The following is a 20,425-nucleotide window of genomic DNA, read 5'->3' on the forward strand; positions in this document are numbered from 1 at the left end:
AAATCCTTCTGCACTTGTTGACAAACTGCCACCTCTCTGAGGCCCTGGCCCCCCCAGCCCCTCCCTATGTCCCCTCCCATATTTGGCCCAACCTAGCAACAAGGGGGTTGACTCCTGGTAGAGCAGGAGGCCCCCAGATCCTTCTCCAGCGGCCAAGCCAGTGCCTGCATTGGACCAGTTAAATATTTTGAATATCACTCCTTCCTTGTGTCTCCTTTCCTCTGACCCCCTGGACTCCCATCTAGCCCCAGGGTGATGACTGTGGGTCATCCCTCCCCAGGCAGCCGGGAGTCCATATCCCTGTCTACAAGCTTTGAGAAGGTTGCAGGAGCAGCAAACTCCAAGTGCCAGGGAGCTGGTGCTGCCAGCTGGGGAAGGAGGAGGGTGGGCTTTGTCCCCACAGGGGGGCCACCTCTGAGTCCCTCACCCCACCCCTGCTGTCACCACTCCAGGTTCCTGGACTACCTCTCTGACCTGTGTGTGTCCAACCACATCGCCATCCCCGTCACCCAGGAGCTCATCTGCAAGTGTGTGCTGGACCCCAAGAACAGTGACATTCTCATCCAGACCGAGTGAGCCGGCTGCGCTGTCTCCTACCCGCAGCTCACATCCCCCTCAGGCCTCCACCCTGCCCGGACCCCCCGCTGCCTTAGAGCTGGGGCCCTGTCTGGGTTCACGCTAGAACCTGCAGGCTCTCTGCAGATACCCAGTACCTGCTGTGTGGCCAGCTCGGAGCTCGGCACTGTGTGGGGGAGGGGATGGGGGCACAGAGGAGAATGAGCCCAGGCCCCTGCCTTCCAGAAGCTCATGGTCTGTCCGGGGTCGCAAGCTGGAGGTGGGTCCCACAGGGGAGGCAGCCTGACTGGCCCTCAGCCCAGCTCTGGGAGGGGAGGTCTGTGTGGCCGGGGGTGCTCGGGGAGGGCTCTGGGCCCCGCTCCCTGTGATGGGTTCCGTTGGTCTGCAGGCTTCGGCCCGTGAAGGAGATGGCGCAGTCCCTTGAGTACCTGAGCATCGAGTACTCAGAGGAGGAAGTGTGGCTCATGTGGACCGACAAGAACAACGAGCACCATGAGAAGAGCATCAGGCAGCTGGCCCAGGAGGCACGGGCCGGCAACGCCCACGATGAGAACGTGCTCAGCTACTACAGGTGCCTCGCCAGGCCCTGCCCCGGGACGAGCCCCAGCAGCTTCGAGGGGGCTCCTGCCTCTGCCTTCGCCAGGGAGGCTAAGTGATGGGTGACTGGGCGGCCCGAGGCAGGGCTCAGCACAGTGATGAGGCCTGAAACAAACCCACACCTGTCTCCATACATTCGTATTTAAAAAATAAGAATACTAGATAACACTCATCAAAGGCTCCCTGTCTCCTGGGCACTGGTCAAAACACTCACCCAATCACTCATTTCAGCGTCACGACAACCCTGTGAAGTAGAGACTATCATTACTCGCATTATAAAGTTGGGGAGACAGGCACAGAGAGGTAAAGGAACTTGCCCAAGGTGACACAGCTGTAAGCAGGGAGCCACGATCCAAACCCAGGCTGCCTGGCCATGGAGCCTGGGGTAGGTAATGCAGGCCTCCGAGGAGGAGGCAGAGGGCATGACTTGGTGCAGAACAAAGCTTCCTACAGCCTTCATTTCTGTAGCTCTTCCACCCTGGTCTTGCACCCTCCCCTCCTCTGTCTCCCAGTCGTGCCCTCAACCCCCTGCCCGAGCAGGGTTCCTTTTACCGAGCTCTCCTCCCTTCCCCCTCCCAACCTTTCTCTGTGCCATCCCTCTTCCCATGAAGACCTGTCCTTGCTGAGCGAGAAGCACCTTCCTCCTTAGCAAAGAGGGGAGATTTGCTATTACTCAATCCCAGACTGTGTTTCTGTCCACTTGGCTTGCTCAGAACTGGGTCCTGTTACGGTGGCTGGTGCGTGGTTTAACCTAAGTCCCTTTGCCACTTTCTCAAGTCCTCAGCAGGCCCAGGCCTGTGCCAGCAGCCCTTGCGAGCCCACCTGCCACGTCCTCACCGTCCTCCCTGCCCCGCAGGTACCAGCTGAAGCTCTTTGCCCGCATGTGCCTGGACCGGCAGTACCTGGCCATCGATGAGATCTCTCAGCAGCTGGGCGTTGACCTCATCTTCCTGTGCATGGCGGACGAGATGCTGCCCTTTGACCTGCGTGCCTCCTTCTGCCACCTGATGCTGCATGTGCACGTTGACCGTGACCCCCAGGAACTGGTCACGCCCGTCAAGTTCGCCCGCCTCTGGACTGAGATCCCCACGGCTATCACCATCAAGGAGTGAGCTGGGCGGAGGAGGGTGGGCAGGGTTCGGCTGGAGGGGGAGGATCTCAGGGGACCCTCATGCCTCGCCGCCTCCACCCCCAGCTATGATTCCAACCTCAACGCCTCCCGAGATGACAAGAAGAACAAGTTTGCTAGCACCATGGAGTTCGTGGAGGACTACCTCAACAACGTGGTCAGCGAGGCTGTGCCCTTTGCCAATGAGGAGAAGAACAAGCTCACCTTTGAGGTGGGCTGGGGCTCAGCAGCACGCTGGCTTGCCCCCTCCTGGGTCTTGGTCACTCCCCAGGGTAGGGTGTGGGATATACGACCTCACTTCCCTCAGTGCCCCCGCCACTGCAGGGAGACCTCATAGATTGCTGGGAGGGAGGCTTCTCTCCTGACGCCCCGGAGAGGGCTGCCTCCCCCTCGCCCACTCACCACATGAGCCCAGGGCTGGGTCACGGGCCCCTGGCAGGAGCCACCCGCCACTTCTTGCATTTCTGCCCTGTCCGCCCCACAGTGGCCTCCTCTGCAGGCCTCTCTTCCTCGGTAACCCTCTGGGGTCAGGCTGCCCTTGTCTGGGACTCTTGGTTCCGTGTCCATGCAGCCTTGACATCCTAGAGCCTTTCCCGAGGAATCTGTCCCTCATTATGCTCCCTGGGCTGGCCCCACCCACAAGACCACGCCCTTCATGAGGCCCCACCCACCACACTTTGGCCCCACCCACACTCACCTCGGCCCCACCCCCTATCCGCAGGTGGTCAGCCTGGCGCACAACCTCATCTACTTTGGCTTCTACAGCTTCAGCGAGCTGCTGCGGCTCACACGCACTCTGCTGGGCATCATCGACTGCGTGCAGGGCCCCCCAGCCATGCTGCAAGTCTATGAGGACCCAGGCGGTGAGGCTTTGCTCCGCCGGGCCATCCGCTACCCACTCTAGTGTTTCTGTCTCCTTTTACCTTTCCCATCGACCCTCCTGTGCCTCCTGCCTCCTGGCTCTTCTGCCAGTTAGTGTCTTAAGCCCCAGTCTCCTCCAGCCTTGGCTGGACCAGAGAGGCCCCCTGCCTAGGCACTGTGGAGACCCTGGGGTCTGGGCGAGTTGCCTTCCTACATAGCCTGGTCTTGAGGGAGATAATGACGCCCTGCAGGGGAGCTCTTAGTCAGATGGGGGGACACACCCTGCTATCAAGAGGAAACAGCCCAGCCGTCAGGGACACCCACTGGTGGCATAAACTCATTCAAACAAAAGGTGCACGGAGGCTGACCCCTGGCCTTTAGTGCTCTCCACACAGTGTCCCCTGAGTCCCCCGTGCTCTGTAACAGCTCTCGTGATTTCCCACCTGAGAATTCTCACTGATCTCCCCACACAGTTCACCTTTGCCCTGGCCCTCCCTTCTTTTCCCAGCTTTGGCTGAAAGCTCACCTCCCCCAGGAAGTCTTCCTGGGGTGGAGGAAGCCCTGCCCCTTCCTTAGGGTGGCTTTGCCCTGCAGCTGAGAGAGACAGAATCAGACCAGGTGCCCCTGCTGTGTGTCCTCTGTGACCCCCTCCTGCTCGCCGCTCTGCAGGCAAGAACGTGCGGCGGTCCATCCAGGGAGTGGGGCACATGATGTCCACCATGGTGCTGCACCGCAAGCAGTCTGTCTTTGGCGCCCCCAGCCTGCCTGCCGGCGCCGGTGCCCCTGAGCCGCTGGACAGAAGCAAGTTTGAGGAGAATGAGAACATTGTGGTGATGGAGACCAAACTGAAGATTCTGGAAATCTTGCAGGTGGCTGGGCCAGGAGCGTGGCGGGAGGTGTTAGGAAGAGGGCAGGAGAACGGGGGGCAGGTATGAGGAGGTTGGTGAGGTGAACCCCTCTCAGATCATAGTATCTAGTGCTGGGAGGCTCCACAATGAGCCGTCTAGCCCAGTGGGTAGCCCAGTGGGTCTCAAAGTGTGGTCCTCCTACCAGGAGCATCAGCCTCACCTGGGAACTTAGAAATGCAGGTTGTTGGGCCCCACCTGGGACTTATGGATCAGGGACACTGGAGGTGGGGCCTGTTGTCTGTGCGGTAACAAGCCCTCCTAGTGGTTCTGGTGCGCGCTGTCCCCTCATTGTACAGATGAGGGACGGGAAAGCGGGGAGGGGACTCTTCTGCAGTCACACAGGTTTTGAAGCAGAGCTAGAGATTTGAGAGCTTGTTTCCTGGTGGGGTGGACACAGTCATCCTTCTCCTGGGTGTCTTCTGGGTCTGAGACTCCTCAGCAGCACTTGGGGAAGGGGCTTTATAGGGTCCTGAGAAGGGATAAGGACCCTTTGCTTTTGCTGTGCTTCCACCAGAGGATGGGAAGGGTAATGCAGTGATGTCCCTGGGGACCCAGTCTGGGCAGGGTCTGTTTAGGGGAGTCAGAAGAGGGGACTTTTAACTCATTCTGGGGGCTGGGGGCTTCCAGATCTGAGTCCTGGGTGTGGCCAGAGGCTCTGTTTCCCATGATGACAGAGGATAGAGGTCAGTCAGGGGTGTCTGCAAACCCTGTGTCCTCACCCCCCACCCCGCCTCTCCTGCTCCCCCATAGTCCTTGGTTCCCGCCTACTCCCAGGAACCCCAGGGTCTGTTTGGCAGAGAAGGATAGGAGGACAAGAGTTGGCCTTTGGACCTGGGGAGCTGCCTTCCCATCCCTGTTAGCGTCCAGCCTGGGAAAGAGGGACTGAGTGGGCTGTGACGGCGCGGGTGGGGGGGCGGTGTCTCTGCCTCATTCTGAGAGAAGGTACCATTCACCATCACTGAGGCAGGAGCTGGGGAGAGGGTGCCCTGGACCTCCCTGGGAAGAGGAGTCTTTATTTATTTATTTATTTATTTTTATTGAAGTATAGTTGATTTACAACATTGTGTTAGATTTCTGCTGTATAGCAAGTGATTCAGTTATACATATATCCACATTCTTCTTAAATATTCTTTTCTATTATGGTTTTTCACAGGGTACTGAATATAGTTCCCCGTGCTAAACAGTCGGACCTTGTTGTTTATCCATCCTGTATATAATAGTTTATGTCTGCTCATCCCAAACTCCCAATCCTTCCCTCCCGCACACCCCCGTTTCCCTCGGCAACCACAAGTCTGTTCTCTGTGTCTGTGAGTGTGCTTCTGTTTCATAGGTAGGTTCATTTGTGTTGTACATTAGATTCCACATATAAGTAATATTGTATGGTATTTGTCTTTCTCTGTCTGACTTACTTCACTTAGTATGATAATCTCCAGGTCCATCCATGTTGCTGCAAATGACATTATTTCGTTCTTTTTAATGGCTGACTTATATTCCATCGTGTATATGTACCACATCTTCATTATCCATTCCTCTGTCAGTGGCCATTTAAGTTGTTTCCATGTCTTGGCTGTTGTGAATAGTACGGCTATGAACATAGGGGTACAGGTATCTTTTTGAATTATATTTTTGTCCAGATAATATGCCAGGAGTGGGATTCCTGGATCATACGGCAGCTCCATTTTTAGTTTTTTGAGGAACCTCCATTCTGTTTTCCACGGTGGCTGCACCAGCATGCCTTCCCTGGGTAGGGGAATCTTGATGTTGTTGGTTGTGTTGTCCCATCGGGTCCTGAACATCAATGCTGAGCCTCCGGAGTGCTGGAACTCATTCGGGGTGGCCCCTCACTCTTCCTAGAGCGAGATTGGCCTCCTGACCTCAGACCGGTCCTCACCCCATCCTCTCCTCCTTCTCCAGTTCATCCTCAATGTCCGCCTGGATTACCGCATCTCATACCTGCTGTCCGTCTTCAAGAAGGAGTTTGTGGAGGTGTTTCCCATGCAGGACAACGGGGCTGATGGCACAGCCCCGGCCTTCGACTCCGCCAGTGAGCCCCCACCCTTCCCTTCACCCTGACTTCACGCTGAGGCTGTGTGACTCGCCCAGGGGTACACAGCAGTGGGCTGCGGCCTGGGGTCACTTCGGGCCAGCTCCCCAGCCCTGCCCCCATTTCCCAGTCTGCAAGGACCTTTCCTCTCCATTGTCTCATTTAATTGCCCCAGAGAGGGCACGGGGCAGGGGTCATCCCCTCCATTTCCTAAATGGGGAAACTGAGGCCCACAGCGGGGCAGGGACTTGCCCAAGGCCACAGTTGGTCAGAGGCTGAGCCGGACCAGCACCCCCAGCCCAGAGCTCTGCTCGCCCCGGCAGGGCAGGGTGGCTGATCTGGTCCCTGCCCTGGTTGGTTCCACCTCTGCTGCCAGAAGAGTCAGGCAGAGGGGCTGCCAACCAGCCAGTGTGGGGAAGGGGGTGGTTTGGGCGTCTCCCTGCCCCCTCTCCCCAGTGCTCCCCATCTTTCCTGGACATGGACCAGCCACTTGCCTTCATCTGTGCCCTCTTGCTCCCCACAGCCGCCAACATGAACCTGGACCGCATCGGGGAGCAGGCGGAGGCCATGTTTGGAGTGGGGTGAGGCCAGGGTTGAGGCTGGGGGTTGTGGATGGGGTTGGGTGGGTGATGCCGACACAGGCTTGAGACCCCTCCCCCCTCGGTTAATCCTCCTGCAGACCCTTACCAGGCTGTGGGGTGGGGGTGCCCCGGCTTTGCACTCTGACCCTCCCTTGCCTGCCCAGGCCCAGTGATATCGGGACCACTTGGGCCCCACTGTCATCCTGGTCATCCCCCTGCCTCCCCTCAGGGCAGTTGTGCCTTTGTGTGTCAGGACTTGGGCCAGGTGGCTGGAGGGATGTCCCTGTGTCCCACAGCAGGGAGGGCAGCCTGTTCTTCAGAGGGCTGGAGCAGGGTGGGGAGGGTCACCCCAGGAGCTGGGGGCTCGTAACTATTTCTGTGCCATGCCTTTGGTGTCTGGTGAAGGCTTTGGCTCCTTTCTCAGAATGGCGTTTTTATTTTTTATTTATTTATTTATTTTTGCTGTATGCGGGCCTCTCACTGTTGCGGCCTCTCCCGTTGCGGAGCACGGGCTCCGGACGCGCAGGTTCAGCGGCCATGGCTCACGGGCCCAGCCGCTCCGCGGCATGTGGGATCTTCCCAGACCGGGGCACGAACCTGTGTCCCCTGCATCGGCAGGTGGACTCTCAACCACTGCGCCACCAGGGAAGCCCTTTTTAAAAAATTTTTTTTTAATTTTGACTGCGCCGTGCGGGATCCTAATTTTCCGACCAGGGATTGAATCCGGGCCCACGGCAGTGAAAGTGCTGAGTCCTAACCACTGGACTACCAGGGGATTCCCAGAATGGCGTTTTTAAATTCATAAAATAGTGCGCACAAAATTACAAAGGAAACCAATGGCATTGAGATGCAGTTATCAAAATACTGGAGAAAACAAATTTGAAGTGACAGTTATATATGTGTGCCTCTCTATTAGCACATTAAATAACAATCCGTGCCTGGGGTGTAATTAGTACCATTACTTTGAAGTCTTGATGACTGTAAATGATATTTTTGCAATTTCTATAGCAACACTTAGGTGATGGGAAAACATCTGTGATTTTTTTATTGGTGACAAAGTCACAGGTACCGCTAATTTTTTCTCACTGAAGGAAATGTTACGTTTTGGTGAGAGGTTGGTGAAAAGAAAGATGGAGGTCTCCCCCCACCTCTGTTCACAGCCCCAGCCTCTAGCCATGAATCCCTTGGGGGTGTCTTTGGGTCCCCTGTGAAGAGTCCCTGCCTCAGCTGCTGTGTGGGACCTCAGGGGACACAGGGATCCCTAGGGAGCTCAGGGTGACAGCTGTTTGCAGAGTGAGGAGGAAACATCACTATTTTTAACCAGCGTGACATGGGGCACCACGGCTACCTAATGGGTGGCAGGGAGCCTGCTTGTCCCCTGGGCCCCAGGAAGGCGCCGGCCGTGCCCCCCATCACCCTCCTTCCCGCCCCCCGGCCCACGCGCAGGAGGACGAGCAGCATGCTGGAGGTGGACGACGAGGGTGGCCGCATGTTCCTGCGTGTTCTCATCCACCTCACCATGCACGACTACGCGCCCCTGGTCTCGGGGGCCCTGCAGCTGCTCTTCAAGCACTTCAGCCAGCGTCAGGAGGCCATGCACACCTTCGAGCAGGTGCTGGCTCCCCTGCCAGAGCGCCCGGCCCTTGGGGAGCGGGAGGAAGGCCTGAGGGGGACTTCTCGGGAGCCAGCAGGCACCGAGCAGGTGGGCTGCAGACTGGACGCTAGGCGGGGATGCCAGGACGGAGCAGCTTTACAGCCCCAGGGCAGCTCGAGATGCCTCCCTGGGGTGTTTGGCCTTGCCGAGCCCCTTAAAGGGGGAGCTACGTCTTGGCCACCTCAGTCTCCTCTTAGCCTGGCTCCAGGCCTGTCATGTCTTATGAGGTGGACAGCACTTTACAGATTGTACACTCTATCACGTGCACCTTAGCTAATAAGTGCTTTGAATCATGCCTAGTGCGCACTCAGCCTTCACCAAGGGGACCGGCTTTGTCACTGTGATGTCGTGTGGTCTCGACCGCTCCCTGTGAGAGGGGAGTGGTATTTAATGAGCGAGCGCCGTGTACCAGGCACTGAGCACTGGGCTTGCATTCATGTAATTCTCCAAGCAGCCCCGACAGCGTGATTTTTACTCTCATTCCTGTTTTACAGGTGGGAGAAATTGAGGCCCAGGGGGCTTTAGCTTTCTTCCCTTACCCACTGACCCAGAGCGGGTAAGGTGGGATAGGAGTCAGGGTTCAGTTCCCAGCATTCAGTGATGTCAGTATGCCTTGGCCCGCCCTGTTCAGGTTTTGCGTGAACAACTGACAGGCCACAGCAGCACGTGACACGAGTCAGTGAATAACTGAAGCCAGATGATGACGCAGCTCGTGACTGGGGGTGCAGGGAAGTCTGTGGCCATCAGGGAAGGCTTCCTGGAAGCAGTGGACTTAGAACAGAGTCATAAATTCCGAGTAGGATCTGGCTCGGTGGAGAGGAGCAGTTGTAGAGTGGAGATGCCGGGAGCAGAGAGGCCGGGACAGTGCAGTGCCGGGAGTCTCTATGAGGCAATGGACCTGGGGGTGCTCTCTCACCAGGCACGCCTGTCCTTGACCTTCAGGTGCAGCTGCTGATCTCAGCCCAGGACGTGGAGAACTATAAGGTGATCAAGTCGGAGCTGGACCGGCTGCGGACCATGGTGGAGAAGTCGGAGCTGTGGGTGGACAAGAAGGGCAGCGGCAAGGGCGAGGAGGTGGAGGCAGGCGCCGCCAAAGACAAGAAGGAGGTGTGCGGGGTGCGGGAGTCGGGGCAGGGCCCCCGCGAGGGCTGGGCCTGGCTGACACCGCTCCCTGTGCCCCCAGCGGCCCGCAGACGAGGAGGGCTTTCTGCACCCACCTGGGGAGAAGAGCAGCGAGAACTACCAGATCGTCAAGGGCGTGAGTGGCCGGGTCCTTGGGCGTGGGTCTGCGGGCCGGCCTCTTCCACCTCCGCTCCCCGCCACCTTGGAAGATATCCTCCAGCTTTCCTTGAGTGTTGAAAACAACTCTGCCAAGGTCCAGATGGAATTATTTTAAAGCCGAAGGAACTTAATGAAGTTCCATTTCACAGTCATGTTGTTGTGTTAGCTTTGATGGGTGGAATTGGGCTTTTAGTTCTTTCCTGCCTTGCTGCAGGGATCTGATTCAGCGGCCGTGGCCTCCTTCCCTCTTCCTGTCCCCGGTGTGAGCTGGGGCTTGGCTGTGGCCGGCTGAGGGGTGGGTCGGGCAGAGGGGAAGCTTGAGGAAGTGGGAGGGGGCCCTGGGCTCACCCTCCCCTCCCCCAGATCCTGGAGCGGCTGAACAAGATGTGTGGCGTCGGGGAGCAGATGAGGAAGAAACAGCAGCGGCTGCTCAAGAACATGGATGCCCACAAGGTCATGCTGGACCTGCTGCAGATCCCCTATGACAAGGTGACACCCGACTTCTGACCTCTGTCTCCCCAGGGCAGCTTCACCCTGAACCCTGACCCAACCCAAACCACACACTAACCCCTGATGCTGACCTAACCCGGCCTCACCCTGACCTTTTACCTTGGCCTGCCCCACATACCTTGACCCCTGAATCCAATCTTAGTGTCATCTTGACCTTTGACCTTCCACCCCTCATCCTGATCCACTTTGACCTTGAATTGACTCCAGTCTCACCCTGATTCTTGACTCTGACCCCAGCTTCTGTTTCCCTCTCTGGTCTAATCCTCATACTCTCAGCATCATTTTAACCTTTGACCCTCAACTTCCTTACCCTGACCTATGTTAACCCTAACCTGACTCCAGTCTCTCCTTGGCCCATGGCTTGGATTCTGTACCCTAGCCTCACCCTGACCCCTTACCCTGACTGTCCCCAAGCCCATCCTGGCCCGTAACTGCAGACATGGCCTCATCTCCACCACGGACCCCTCCCCTTGACTGATCTTGATCTTGATCTTTCTCCAGCTTCACCCCACTCTTGACCCTGACACCCCCTCAGTGTTCACCTGATCTTGACCCGTTAGCCTTGCTCCCCGACTCCGGCCTCATCTCAGCCTCTGACCCTCAGTCCCTCACACGTTTCCATATCCTGACCCACCTTGAACCTGGCCACCTTGGGGTCCCAATCCTGAGCCCTGACCCACCCCCACACCCGTCTGCGGGCTGGCCTTCACCCTGTGGTGGCCCCAGCACCCTCTCCCCTCCTGTCTGCGTCCAGGGCGATGCCAAGATGATGGAGATCCTGCGCTACACGCACCAGTTCCTGCAGAAGTTCTGCGCTGGGAACACCGGCAACCAGGCCCTGCTGCACAAGCACCTGCGCCTCTTCCTCACGCCAGGGGTGAGGGCGCGGGGCCCGGGGCTCCGGGGCAGGGCTGGGGTGCGCGATCCCCCCCTCTGACGGACGTCCTGCCCCCCTGCAGCTGCTGGAGGCGGAGACCATGCAGCACATCTTCCTGAACAACTACCAGCTGTGCTCTGAGATCGGCGAGCCCGTGTTGCAGCACTTCGTGCACCTGCTGGCCACCCACGGGCGCCACGTGCAGTACCTGGACTTCCTGCACACCGTCATCAAGGCCGAGGGCAAGTACGTCAAGAAGTGCCAGGACATGATCATGACCGAGGTGAGGGCGGCCGAGGGGTGCTCGGGGAATTCGGGCAGCGGGCAGGCAGGACCCAGACTTGGAGGAGTCAGACAGTGGGTCATAGAGAGGCCTTGGGGTGCTGGGCTGTGGAGGGGACTTGGGGGAGAACTGAGGACACAGAGGCTGGTCTAGCAGAACTTGGGCTGCGGCCTAACAGGACTCAAGCAAGGCCCAGGAGAAATTAGGCGCCTTGTAGAACTCAGATAACGGGCCTGAGAGAACACATTCCTTCATTTATCATTTATTGTCGTTTATCATTTATTGTCGTTTATTTACAAATCATGAGGCACCTGCTATGTACCAAGGACCATGTATCCCTGGGGAAAATCAGTCAAATGAAAGCTCCGAGGGCAGTGTGCCGGGGGGACAGGGATCACAGCTTTTGTGCTCATTGCTAGGGCCCCAGGGTCTGGCACACAGTAGGTACTCAGTAAACAAGGGGTGAAGGGCTGAATCTAAATCTGGAACAGACATGCTCTCTGCTCTGGAGCATCTCAGAGTGGGGAGGAGCAGGGAGAGAAAGGATCAAACACTCAAGTGAGATGAGGGGACTTATCAATGAGACGTCGTGTCTGGAAGTGCTGTGCAGTGTCAGTTATTAATTGCTATTATTGTATTACCGTGACTAACCTAATCGCCGACACCAGAGGGATGCAGTGTATGCTCCTCGAGGGTTTAAATTACAGCTATGGGAGCACAGGGGAGAGAGAGGGTGAGCCGGGAGAGGGTGGGATTACAAAGGACTTCCTGGAGGAGGCGCCTCTGAGACAAGCCCAAGTGGGATTTCTTTCCTTAGAGGAGGGAGGACTTCCTGAGTCTGGGGTTCGGTGTCCTAGCTAACAGCAGAGGGCCTGAGACATCGGGCAGCGGGCAGGGATGTCCCAAGGGTCAGGGAACCCCAGAAACTCAAGCACGGGAGGGTTTTCCTGAGTGTCGGGTGAGGGCTGGAATCAGAGTCCCAGAGTCCCAGTCTCTCCCTGGGAAGCACAGGAGAGGGCTGGGGCCCCGAGCCTGCTGGACTGAGGGGGTCTGATGTGCCCCCTTCCCACCCACAGCTGACCAACGCAGGTGACGATGTGGTCGTGTTCTACAACGACAAGGCCTCGCTGGCCCACCTGCTAGACATGATGAAGACTGCCCGGGACGGCGTGGAGGACCACAGCCCCCTCATGTACCACATTTCCCTGGTGGACCTGCTGGCCGCCTGCGCCGAGGGCAAGAACGTCTACACCGAGATCAAGTGCACGTCCCTGCTGCCCCTGGAGGATGTAGTGTCTGTGGTGACACATGAGGACTGCATCACCGAGGTGGGGCCTGTGTGCACATGGGGATCCCGGGGGGCTGGGGGAGGGTGCGACCCTGCCTGCCCAGGTGAAAATGGCCTACGTGAACTTTGTGAACCACTGCTACGTGGACACGGAGGTGGAGATGAAGGAGATCTATACCAGCAACCACATCTGGACACTCTTTGAGAACTTCACCCTGGACATGGCTCGGGTCCGTGCCTGTCGGGGTGTGGACTGGCAGGCAGACCATGGCGGGGGGCCAGCGGTCTTCCAGGGGGTGGGGGTGGAGGGGCCCCCAGGCATCAGTCTCTCCTACCCCAGGTCTGCAGTAAGCGTGAGAAGCGCCTGTCTGACCCCACCCTGGAGAAGTATGTGCTGACCGTCGTGCTGGACACCATCAACGCCTTCTTCAGCTCCCCGTTCTCTGAGAACAGCACCTCCCTGCAGGTGAGCTCCAGCTGCTGGCGGCTTCTGTGTGGGCAGCGGGGGGTGGGAGTCAGAATATATATATTCATATTTGCTTGTAGCTTATAAAGATACAGCAGAAGAATATAAACGCGTATTAGTTATCAATGCTGTGTAGCAAATTATCCCCAAATATAGCAGTTTAAAACCACAAACGTTTATTATCTCACAGTTTCCGTGGGTTGGGAATTACAGGGGCAATTACCACAGAACAGGAATTCCTAAATTCACTTGGTACGATGGGTCCCAGGGTAGCCGGGGACACCTGGCAGCCCTTATGCACTGAAGACAACGTGTGACGATCACTGCAGTGGATGGCAGAGCCATCTAGTGGATGGCTAGTTGGTCGTGGTGTCCCTAGAACTGAAAGAGGTAGACAGTCTCCTTAAAGCCTTTCTTATCCGTAGAGGCAGAAGAGCTCTAGGCTGTGAACGGGTGTTGGACTTGAATCCCTGAGAGTCACAGCCCCTCAATCCCCAAATTCCCAGACTCGAGCCAGGTCACAGCCCAGAGCCCCTTGAAAGGAAGAGACCCAGGTTCCCTTGAGGAAGGACCCTGCTACACCACCTAATTCATAAGGAAACACTGGAAGGACACACAAGAAACCAATCAAAGGGCTGCCTATAGGTAGAGGGACTGAGGGTGGAGCGGGGATAGTGCTTCTGAGCGAAAAAACACTGGGTCCCGCCCTCCCAGCCAGGATGGGCTTGTTTTGACACATATGAGTTTGGGCCCTGGGACCCCTTTGGGACTCTGGTGATGTGTATCGGCTTTCCCCACCTCTCATTAGCCACAGGGTAGAGCGTGGGAGAATGGGGGCGACGGGGTCAAGACTTCCTTTTTTTTTAAAGACTTTATTTATTTATTATTTATTTATTTTTGGGCTGTGTTGGGTCTTAGTTGCGGCACTTGGGATCTTCTTTGAGGCGTGTAGGATTTTTCGTGGTGGCGCGTGGGCTTCTCTCTAGTTGTGGCGCGCAGGTTCCAGAGCACGTGGGCCCTGTAGTTTGTGGCACGCAGTCTCTCTAGTTGAGGCACATGAGCTCAGTAGTTGTGGCGCGCGGGCTTAGTTGCCCTGAAGCACATGGGATCTTAGTTCCCTGACCGTGGATCGAACTTGCGTCCCCTGCATTGTAAGGCAGATTCTTTACCACTGGACCACCAGGGAAGTCCCAAGACTTCTTTATTATTATTATTTTTTTTTGCGGTGCGGGCCTCTCACTTGTTGTGGCCTCTCCCGTGGCGGAGCGCAGGCTCCGGACGCGCAGGCTCAGCGGCCATGGCTCACGGGCCCAGCTGCTCCGCGGCATGTGGGATCTTCCCGTACCAGGACACAAACCCATGTCCCCTGCATCAGCAGGCGGACTCTCAACCACTGCGCCACCAGGGAAGCCCCCAAGACTTCTTGAAGTATTCTTTCTTATAACCTTTTGGTTTTTGAACCATGTAAATATATCCCCTTTCCACAATATTAATTTATCTGAAATTTTTTTAAAGGAAGAAAAGGGTCAGCAATAGGGTTATAAGCCCCAGGCCTGGACCTTGGGGAGTTCTCACAGGGCTGCCATGTGTAGTTGCGCAGGTTGTGCACTGCTGCGAGGAAAGGAGGTGCCTTTTTCCAACTGGCACAAAAGCCCATGGTAGCTATTGGAGGCCTTATCCCTCCACCCACGCCCAGACTCAGTAGGCTCTGGTCACCAGCCTGGGGCCGCCCAGGGTGGAGTGTGGGCTGGGCTGCGCCAGCAGGCACGTTGCCTCTTGCAGACACACCAGACGATCGTGGTGCAGCTGCTGCAGTCCACCACACGGCTGCTCGAGTGTCCGTGGCTGCAGCAGCAGCACAAGGGTTCCGTGGAGGCCTGCATCCGGACCCTCGCCATGGTGGGTGAGTGTGCCGGGGCACTGGCCAGCCCCTCCCCTCCCCTTCTCTCTCCTCCCTTCCCCTTCTCTCTCCTCCCTCGGGATGCCCACCCTCAAAGTAAACACCTTATCCCGAAGCTCGCCCGTCAGCTGCTCCTAGGTGGTGCTCAGTAAGTCCTTCCTGGTGTCTTAACTGGCGTCTTGGCACTTGAGAAAGGCTGTTTTCTCCTCTGAGGCAGTTCCCTGGAGGAGAGTGCTGGGTGACATCCCCCGAGCAGAGTTTCTTGGGCTTACAAATGGTCTCAGGCAGGAGGGAGGCTGTAGATTGTTAGGGAGAGTTAGGGAAGGGGAGAGGGGAGGCGGGGAGAGTGGAGGGGTGAGGGGTCAGAGTGGAGCCAGGCTGGAAACGAAGAAGCAAAAATTCCCTCTTTTTACCCTAAAAAGGGAAGAGGGCACCTCAGTTCAAGTGGGGGCCAGGGTGGGGGCCCCTGCACCCCAGGCCCTGTCCCCCAGTGCAACAGACCCTGAGCCTGGCCCCTCTGGCTGAGCCCTCACCCCCCACCAGCGCCCCGTCCCCTCTCCCCTCAGCCAAGGGCCGGGCTATCTCGCTGCCCATGGACCTGGATGCCCACATCAGCTCGCTGCTCAGCAGTGGTGCCAGCTCTGCAGTTGCCGCCCAGCGGAACGTCTCCAACTACAAGACGGCCCCGCGGGCCTTCCCCCGCGTCACACCCACCCCCAACCAGTGGGACTACAAGAACATCATCGAGAAGCTGCAGGTGGGCATGGGGCTGGGGAGTGTCCCTCCCTGTGCTGCCCACGCTCCCCGGGAAGCGGCTGGTCAGCTCGTCCACTCCTGGGGGCTGCTAGGGGCAGGGGACTGAGGGGCACCATTCCAGGGCTGGTGCTCGTGAAGGGGCCCGGTATGCCCTTCGCTCCCAACAGCACCTTTGTGTTTAGAGAACACACTCTGTCCACTGTCTCACTGGCCTCTAGAGGGGGTGTGGTGAGTTACTATCCCCATGTGGCAGAAAATCGAGGCCCAGAGGGGGCAAAGGGTTTGCCCAAGGTCACACAGAGCTAGAGAAGGGGATGGGAGGAAAGCCAGGGTATGCCCAGGGGCTCTGAGCAGACAGACATCATGCTCTGTCCTGGGTGGCTCCGTGGGCCCAGGGCCCCTCAGACGGGCACAGGCCAATCCGTGGGGCGCTTTGGCGTTGGGCTGGGGGGAATGGCAGTCACGCCCTGGTCATCCCTTGGGCCTGGGTGGCCTGCATCTCGCCCAGCGGTGACCCTGCCCTCCCCACGCCACCCACCCCAGGACATCATCACGGCCCTGGAGGAGCGGCTGAAGCCCCTAGTGCAGGCCGAGCTGTCCGTGCTGGTGGACGTCCTGCACTGGCCCGAGTTGCTCTTCCTGGAGGGCAGTGAGGCCCACCAGCGCTGTGAGAGTGGAGGCTTCCTGTCCAAGTGAGTGGGATGCAGGGCCGGGGCATGGGGGTGGCAGGGGCACAGCGGCCCAGGATGGGGAAAGCCCATGGGGGCAGAGGGCCGTGGTCAGGAACAGCAGCTGGAGGGGGGATGGGTCCGCCCCAAGTTTGCCCTCTTCCCCGCCGGCCAGGCTGATCCAGCACACCAAGGACCTCATGGAGTCGGAGGAGAAGCTGTGTGTCAAGGTGCTGAGGACGTTGCAGCAAATGCTGCTTAAGAAGGCCAAGTATGGGGACCGGGTGAGTGCCCAGGTCGGCTGGATGCCGGGCGGGCTTGGCCACGGGGTCCAGGGCCTCAGGACCAGGACCGCTGGGCTGGGGGGTGGAGGGTGAAATGGGCCACCGTAGGCCTCGCTCCCTTCCCTGCAGGGCAACCAGCTGCGCAAAATGCTGCTGCAAAACTACCTCCAGAACCGGAAGTCCAGCTCGCGGGGGGACCTTCCAGACCCCATGGGCACCGGTCAGTACCGCGTCTCCCCTGCTACGCCTCCGGGAGGCCCATTCGCTCTGGGCCCTTCCTTCCCCTCCGTCCACCTGCTCCCCCTTAAGCGAGTTTGCCCACTCCAGGCCTGGACCAAGACTGGTCAGCGATCGCAGCCACCCAGTGCCGGCTGGACAAGGAGGGGGCCACCAAGCTGGTGTGTGACCTCATCACCAGCACCAAGAACGAGAAGATCTTCCAGGAGAGCATTGGCCTGGCCATCCGCCTGCTGGACGGTGGCAACACCGAGATCCAGGTGTGGAGGGGGGCGGGGCTGCGGGGGGGCTCACCTCCTTGGTTGATGCCCCCTGCTCAGGAGGGGGACAGCGTGCCAGTCCCCAGGCCATGGGGGTGGGGCTGCAGGGCTGGATGCCGGTGGCCAGTGCAAGTCCGGCTACTCGTGGGAGGCTCTGCGTCCCGTATCTGCCCCCATGTCACGTGGCCCTTTTCTATCCCACACCCCCGCCCTGCTCCAGCCAGGTCTGGGCCTGTCGCCCACCATCCCGCCCCCTATTAGTCCACCATTCTTGCCTCTCAGCCTCTGCTCAGGTCTCCTTCCCTCCTCTTCCACATCCTCAGCCTTTGGTGTCCAAGTAAAGGCCTACTATCTCCAAAAGTCCTCTCTGATTATTTTATCTCCATTCATTTATTTACTCACTCATTCATTCTTCCCGTAAGTCTGCATTTAGTGAGTGCCTTCTATGTGCCTGGCAGTGTTCTAGGTGCTAAGGATTCAGCAGTGAAGGAAAGAGACAAAAACCCATGTTCTCTTGGTACTCGTATCCTAGTGGGGACAACAGTCCCTAACTGCAATCCCTGTGTAATACGGAGAGCATGCTGGCTGGTGATAATTCAGACAGGGGGCTTCAGGAGTTCTGGGCCAGGGGTATCTCAGAAGGAGTGATGGGGAAGACCCCTGAGAGGGGACCGTTTGAATGAGGACCCGGAAGTGAGCACGTGAAGTGGGGCAGAGCCGGCAGCAGAAGGCCGTGAAGGGGAAGTGGCTGATGTGGCTGGAGGGGGTGGAGGAGGGGTGAATGGGAGGAGCTGGGGTCAGGGAGGTGGCAGGCCATCACGTGTGGCCTCGTGGGCACTGTGGGCCCAGGCCTGCCCCTGGGGAAGATTCAGGGTTTTGAGCAGGGGAGGGACGTGACTTAGACTTCAGAGAGACCCCTCTAGCTGCTGTGTGGGGAACTGACGGAAGGTCAAGGGCAGATGCAGGTGGGTAGGAAGCTAGTGCAGGCCTCCAGCATCACCGGCCCTTCCTCCTCCACCTCTGCTGGTCCTGACTGCCGCCCACCCCAGCCTTAGGCGCAGGGCACAGGGGCGTCTCTGTCTCCGCCGCCTTGTCCCTGCAGCACAGGATGGAGCCCCCCGGGTCTCGCCGAGGGCTGCTTAGAGCCAGGCCTGGTGCTGAGGCTGCCCCCTGTCTCACTGTCCACCTGCAGAAATCCTTCTACAACCTGATGACGAGCGACAAGAAGTCAGAGCGCTTCTTCAAGGTGCTGCACGACCGCATGAAGCGAGCCCAGCAGGAGACCAAGTCCACAGTGGCCGTCAACATGAGCGACCTGGGCAGCCAGCCGCGCGAGGACCGGGAGCCAGCAGACCCTACCGCCAAAGGTCAGGCTCAGAGGGTGCAGGGTGAGTGGGGTCACGGGCCCCAGGGATGAGGACGTGGGCACAAGGCAAGGTGGGCAGGCTGGGGACTGAGGGTGGGAACGGAGGGTGAGGGTGAGGGTCTGGTGGCTCCCCGCAGCCCCAGCCTAACCAGGCCTCACCCTGCAGGCCGCGTGGCCTCCTTCTGGATGCCCAGCTCCTCATCCCGCTATTCGCTGGGCCCCAGCCTGCGCCAGGGGCATGAGGTGGGCGAGCGCGTGCAGAGCAACGAGATGGGCACGTCCGTGCTCATCATGCAGCCCATCCTGCGCTTTCTGCAGCTGCTGTGTGAGAACCACAACCGGGACCTGCAGGTGAGGCCCTGCCCCACCTGACCCCGCCTCCCTGTTCCCGGCCCTGCCTCCCGACACCTGCCCCGCCTCCCCGGGCCTGCCCCACCACAAGACCAACTACAACCTGGTGTGCGAGACTCTGCAGTTCTTGGACATCATGTGCGGCAGCACCACGGGCGGTCTGGGGCTGCTGGGGCTCTACATCAACGAGGACAACGTGGGCCTCGTCATCCAGACCCTGGAGACCCTCACCGAGTATTGCCAGGGCCCCTGCCACGAGAACCAGGTGAGCCGTCGGAGCGGTGCCTGGCAGCGTGGACATGGGGGAGGATGGAGCAGGCCGGGCAGGGGACAGACCGAGGCCCCTGGAGCTGCCACGATTCTGAGGGGGCCCAGGCCCCGTGTCACCCGCCACCCCTGCCTCCCGCCAGACCTGCATCGTGACGCACGAGTCCAATGGCATAGACATCATCACCGCGCTGATTCTCAATGACATCAGTCCCCTGTGCAAGTACCGTATGGACCTGGTGCTGCAACTCAAGGTGGGGCCCTTGGCAGCCCATGTGAGCATGCGTGGGTGTGCATGTGATGCGTGTGTTGAGTGTACATGCTGGTGTGTGTGATGTTAGCAGTGTGTGTGTGTGTGCGCGCGCGGTGTGGGCATCACGTGTGCAAGCATGGGTGACGTGCAGGTGTGTGATGTGTGCATGTTTGTACACACAAATGCATGTGTGAGCAAACGTGTTGGATGTACACTTGCTCTAGAAGCAGACATGTTCTGGGTTTATCCGAGGGCCTCCTGTGTCCGTGTCTGCTGTCTGGGGGGTGCACAGGGTGGGGGAAGGTGGCCTGTGGGTGGACTAGATACGCAGCATCCTTCTCACAGCAAGCCCTGGGGGTAAGTGGGGAACAAGAAGGCCACGGGACTTACGGGCCAAGAGAGGCTGTTACGGAGTAGTCAGTGGAGGGGGTGGTGGGGGCCCTCAGACTGTGGCCTGTCCCTCCCTCCTCTCCCCCAGGACAACGCCTCCAAGCTGCTCCTGGCTCTGATGGAGAGCCGTCACGACAGTGAAAACGCCGAGCGCATCCTCATCAGCCTGCGGCCCCAGGAGCTGGTGAGGCTGGGCTGGCGGTCGGGTGGGGAGGCGGACCAGGTGGGGTGTGCGGGGCTGGGGATCAGAGCCCAGCCCGCCCCACGCCCCAGGAAGAGGGCATTCAGCAGCCCCTGCCCGGCAGGTGGACGTCATCAAGAAGGCCTACCTGCAGGAGGAGGAGCGTGAGAACTCGGACGTGAGCCCTCGGGAAGTGGGCCACAACATCTACATCCTGGCGCTGCAGGTACCGGCCCCACCCCACGGCCCCGCCCTAGCGGCCACGCTCCCACCGGCAACCACGACCCAGTGACTCTGCGCTGCCATCTCACTCAGCTCTCCAGGCACAACAAGCAGCTGCAGCACCTGCTGAAGCCCGTGAAGCGCATCCAAGAGGAGGAGGCCGAGGGCATCTCTTCCATGGTGGGGGCCCAGAGGATAGGGCTGGGTGTGGGGCGGGGCTTAGACCTAGGGGCGG

General features: G+C 58.8%; 1 protein-coding gene across 1 annotated transcript in view; it reads left to right on the plus strand.

Annotated features, from left to right (window-relative positions):
* ITPR3 (inositol 1,4,5-trisphosphate receptor type 3) overlaps positions 1 to 20,425 on the plus strand; it is a 66,355-nt gene that overhangs the window by 36,301 nt on the left and 9,629 nt on the right. The window contains exons 17-47 of the mRNA XM_024766296.1: positions 351 to 355; positions 448 to 572; positions 965 to 1,147; positions 2,030 to 2,281; positions 2,369 to 2,513; positions 3,024 to 3,165; positions 3,833 to 4,032; positions 5,986 to 6,115; positions 6,639 to 6,696; positions 8,143 to 8,308; positions 9,293 to 9,457; positions 9,534 to 9,608; positions 9,995 to 10,120; positions 10,896 to 11,018; positions 11,101 to 11,301; positions 12,378 to 12,629; positions 12,694 to 12,819; positions 12,930 to 13,055; positions 14,838 to 14,958; positions 15,522 to 15,712; positions 16,255 to 16,403; positions 16,555 to 16,663; positions 16,793 to 16,883; positions 16,991 to 17,160; positions 18,353 to 18,527; positions 18,693 to 18,893; positions 18,961 to 19,142; positions 19,288 to 19,398; positions 19,876 to 19,971; positions 20,093 to 20,194; positions 20,284 to 20,370. Coding sequence (XP_024622064.1) covers positions 351 to 355; positions 448 to 572; positions 965 to 1,147; positions 2,030 to 2,281; positions 2,369 to 2,513; positions 3,024 to 3,165; positions 3,833 to 4,032; positions 5,986 to 6,115; positions 6,639 to 6,696; positions 8,143 to 8,308; positions 9,293 to 9,457; positions 9,534 to 9,608; positions 9,995 to 10,120; positions 10,896 to 11,018; positions 11,101 to 11,301; positions 12,378 to 12,629; positions 12,694 to 12,819; positions 12,930 to 13,055; positions 14,838 to 14,958; positions 15,522 to 15,712; positions 16,255 to 16,403; positions 16,555 to 16,663; positions 16,793 to 16,883; positions 16,991 to 17,160; positions 18,353 to 18,527; positions 18,693 to 18,893; positions 18,961 to 19,142; positions 19,288 to 19,398; positions 19,876 to 19,971; positions 20,093 to 20,194; positions 20,284 to 20,370 — 4,385 coding nt within the window. The remainder of the gene's footprint in view (positions 1 to 350; positions 356 to 447; positions 573 to 964; positions 1,148 to 2,029; positions 2,282 to 2,368; positions 2,514 to 3,023; positions 3,166 to 3,832; positions 4,033 to 5,985; positions 6,116 to 6,638; positions 6,697 to 8,142; positions 8,309 to 9,292; positions 9,458 to 9,533; positions 9,609 to 9,994; positions 10,121 to 10,895; positions 11,019 to 11,100; positions 11,302 to 12,377; positions 12,630 to 12,693; positions 12,820 to 12,929; positions 13,056 to 14,837; positions 14,959 to 15,521; positions 15,713 to 16,254; positions 16,404 to 16,554; positions 16,664 to 16,792; positions 16,884 to 16,990; positions 17,161 to 18,352; positions 18,528 to 18,692; positions 18,894 to 18,960; positions 19,143 to 19,287; positions 19,399 to 19,875; positions 19,972 to 20,092; positions 20,195 to 20,283; positions 20,371 to 20,425) is intronic.

This window comes from Neophocaena asiaeorientalis, unplaced genomic scaffold (genome assembly GCF_003031525.2).
Source record: "Neophocaena asiaeorientalis asiaeorientalis breed wild unplaced genomic scaffold, Neophocaena_asiaeorientalis_V1.1 scaffold46, whole genome shotgun sequence".
Taxonomy (NCBI): Eukaryota; Metazoa; Chordata; class Mammalia; order Artiodactyla; family Phocoenidae; genus Neophocaena; species Neophocaena asiaeorientalis.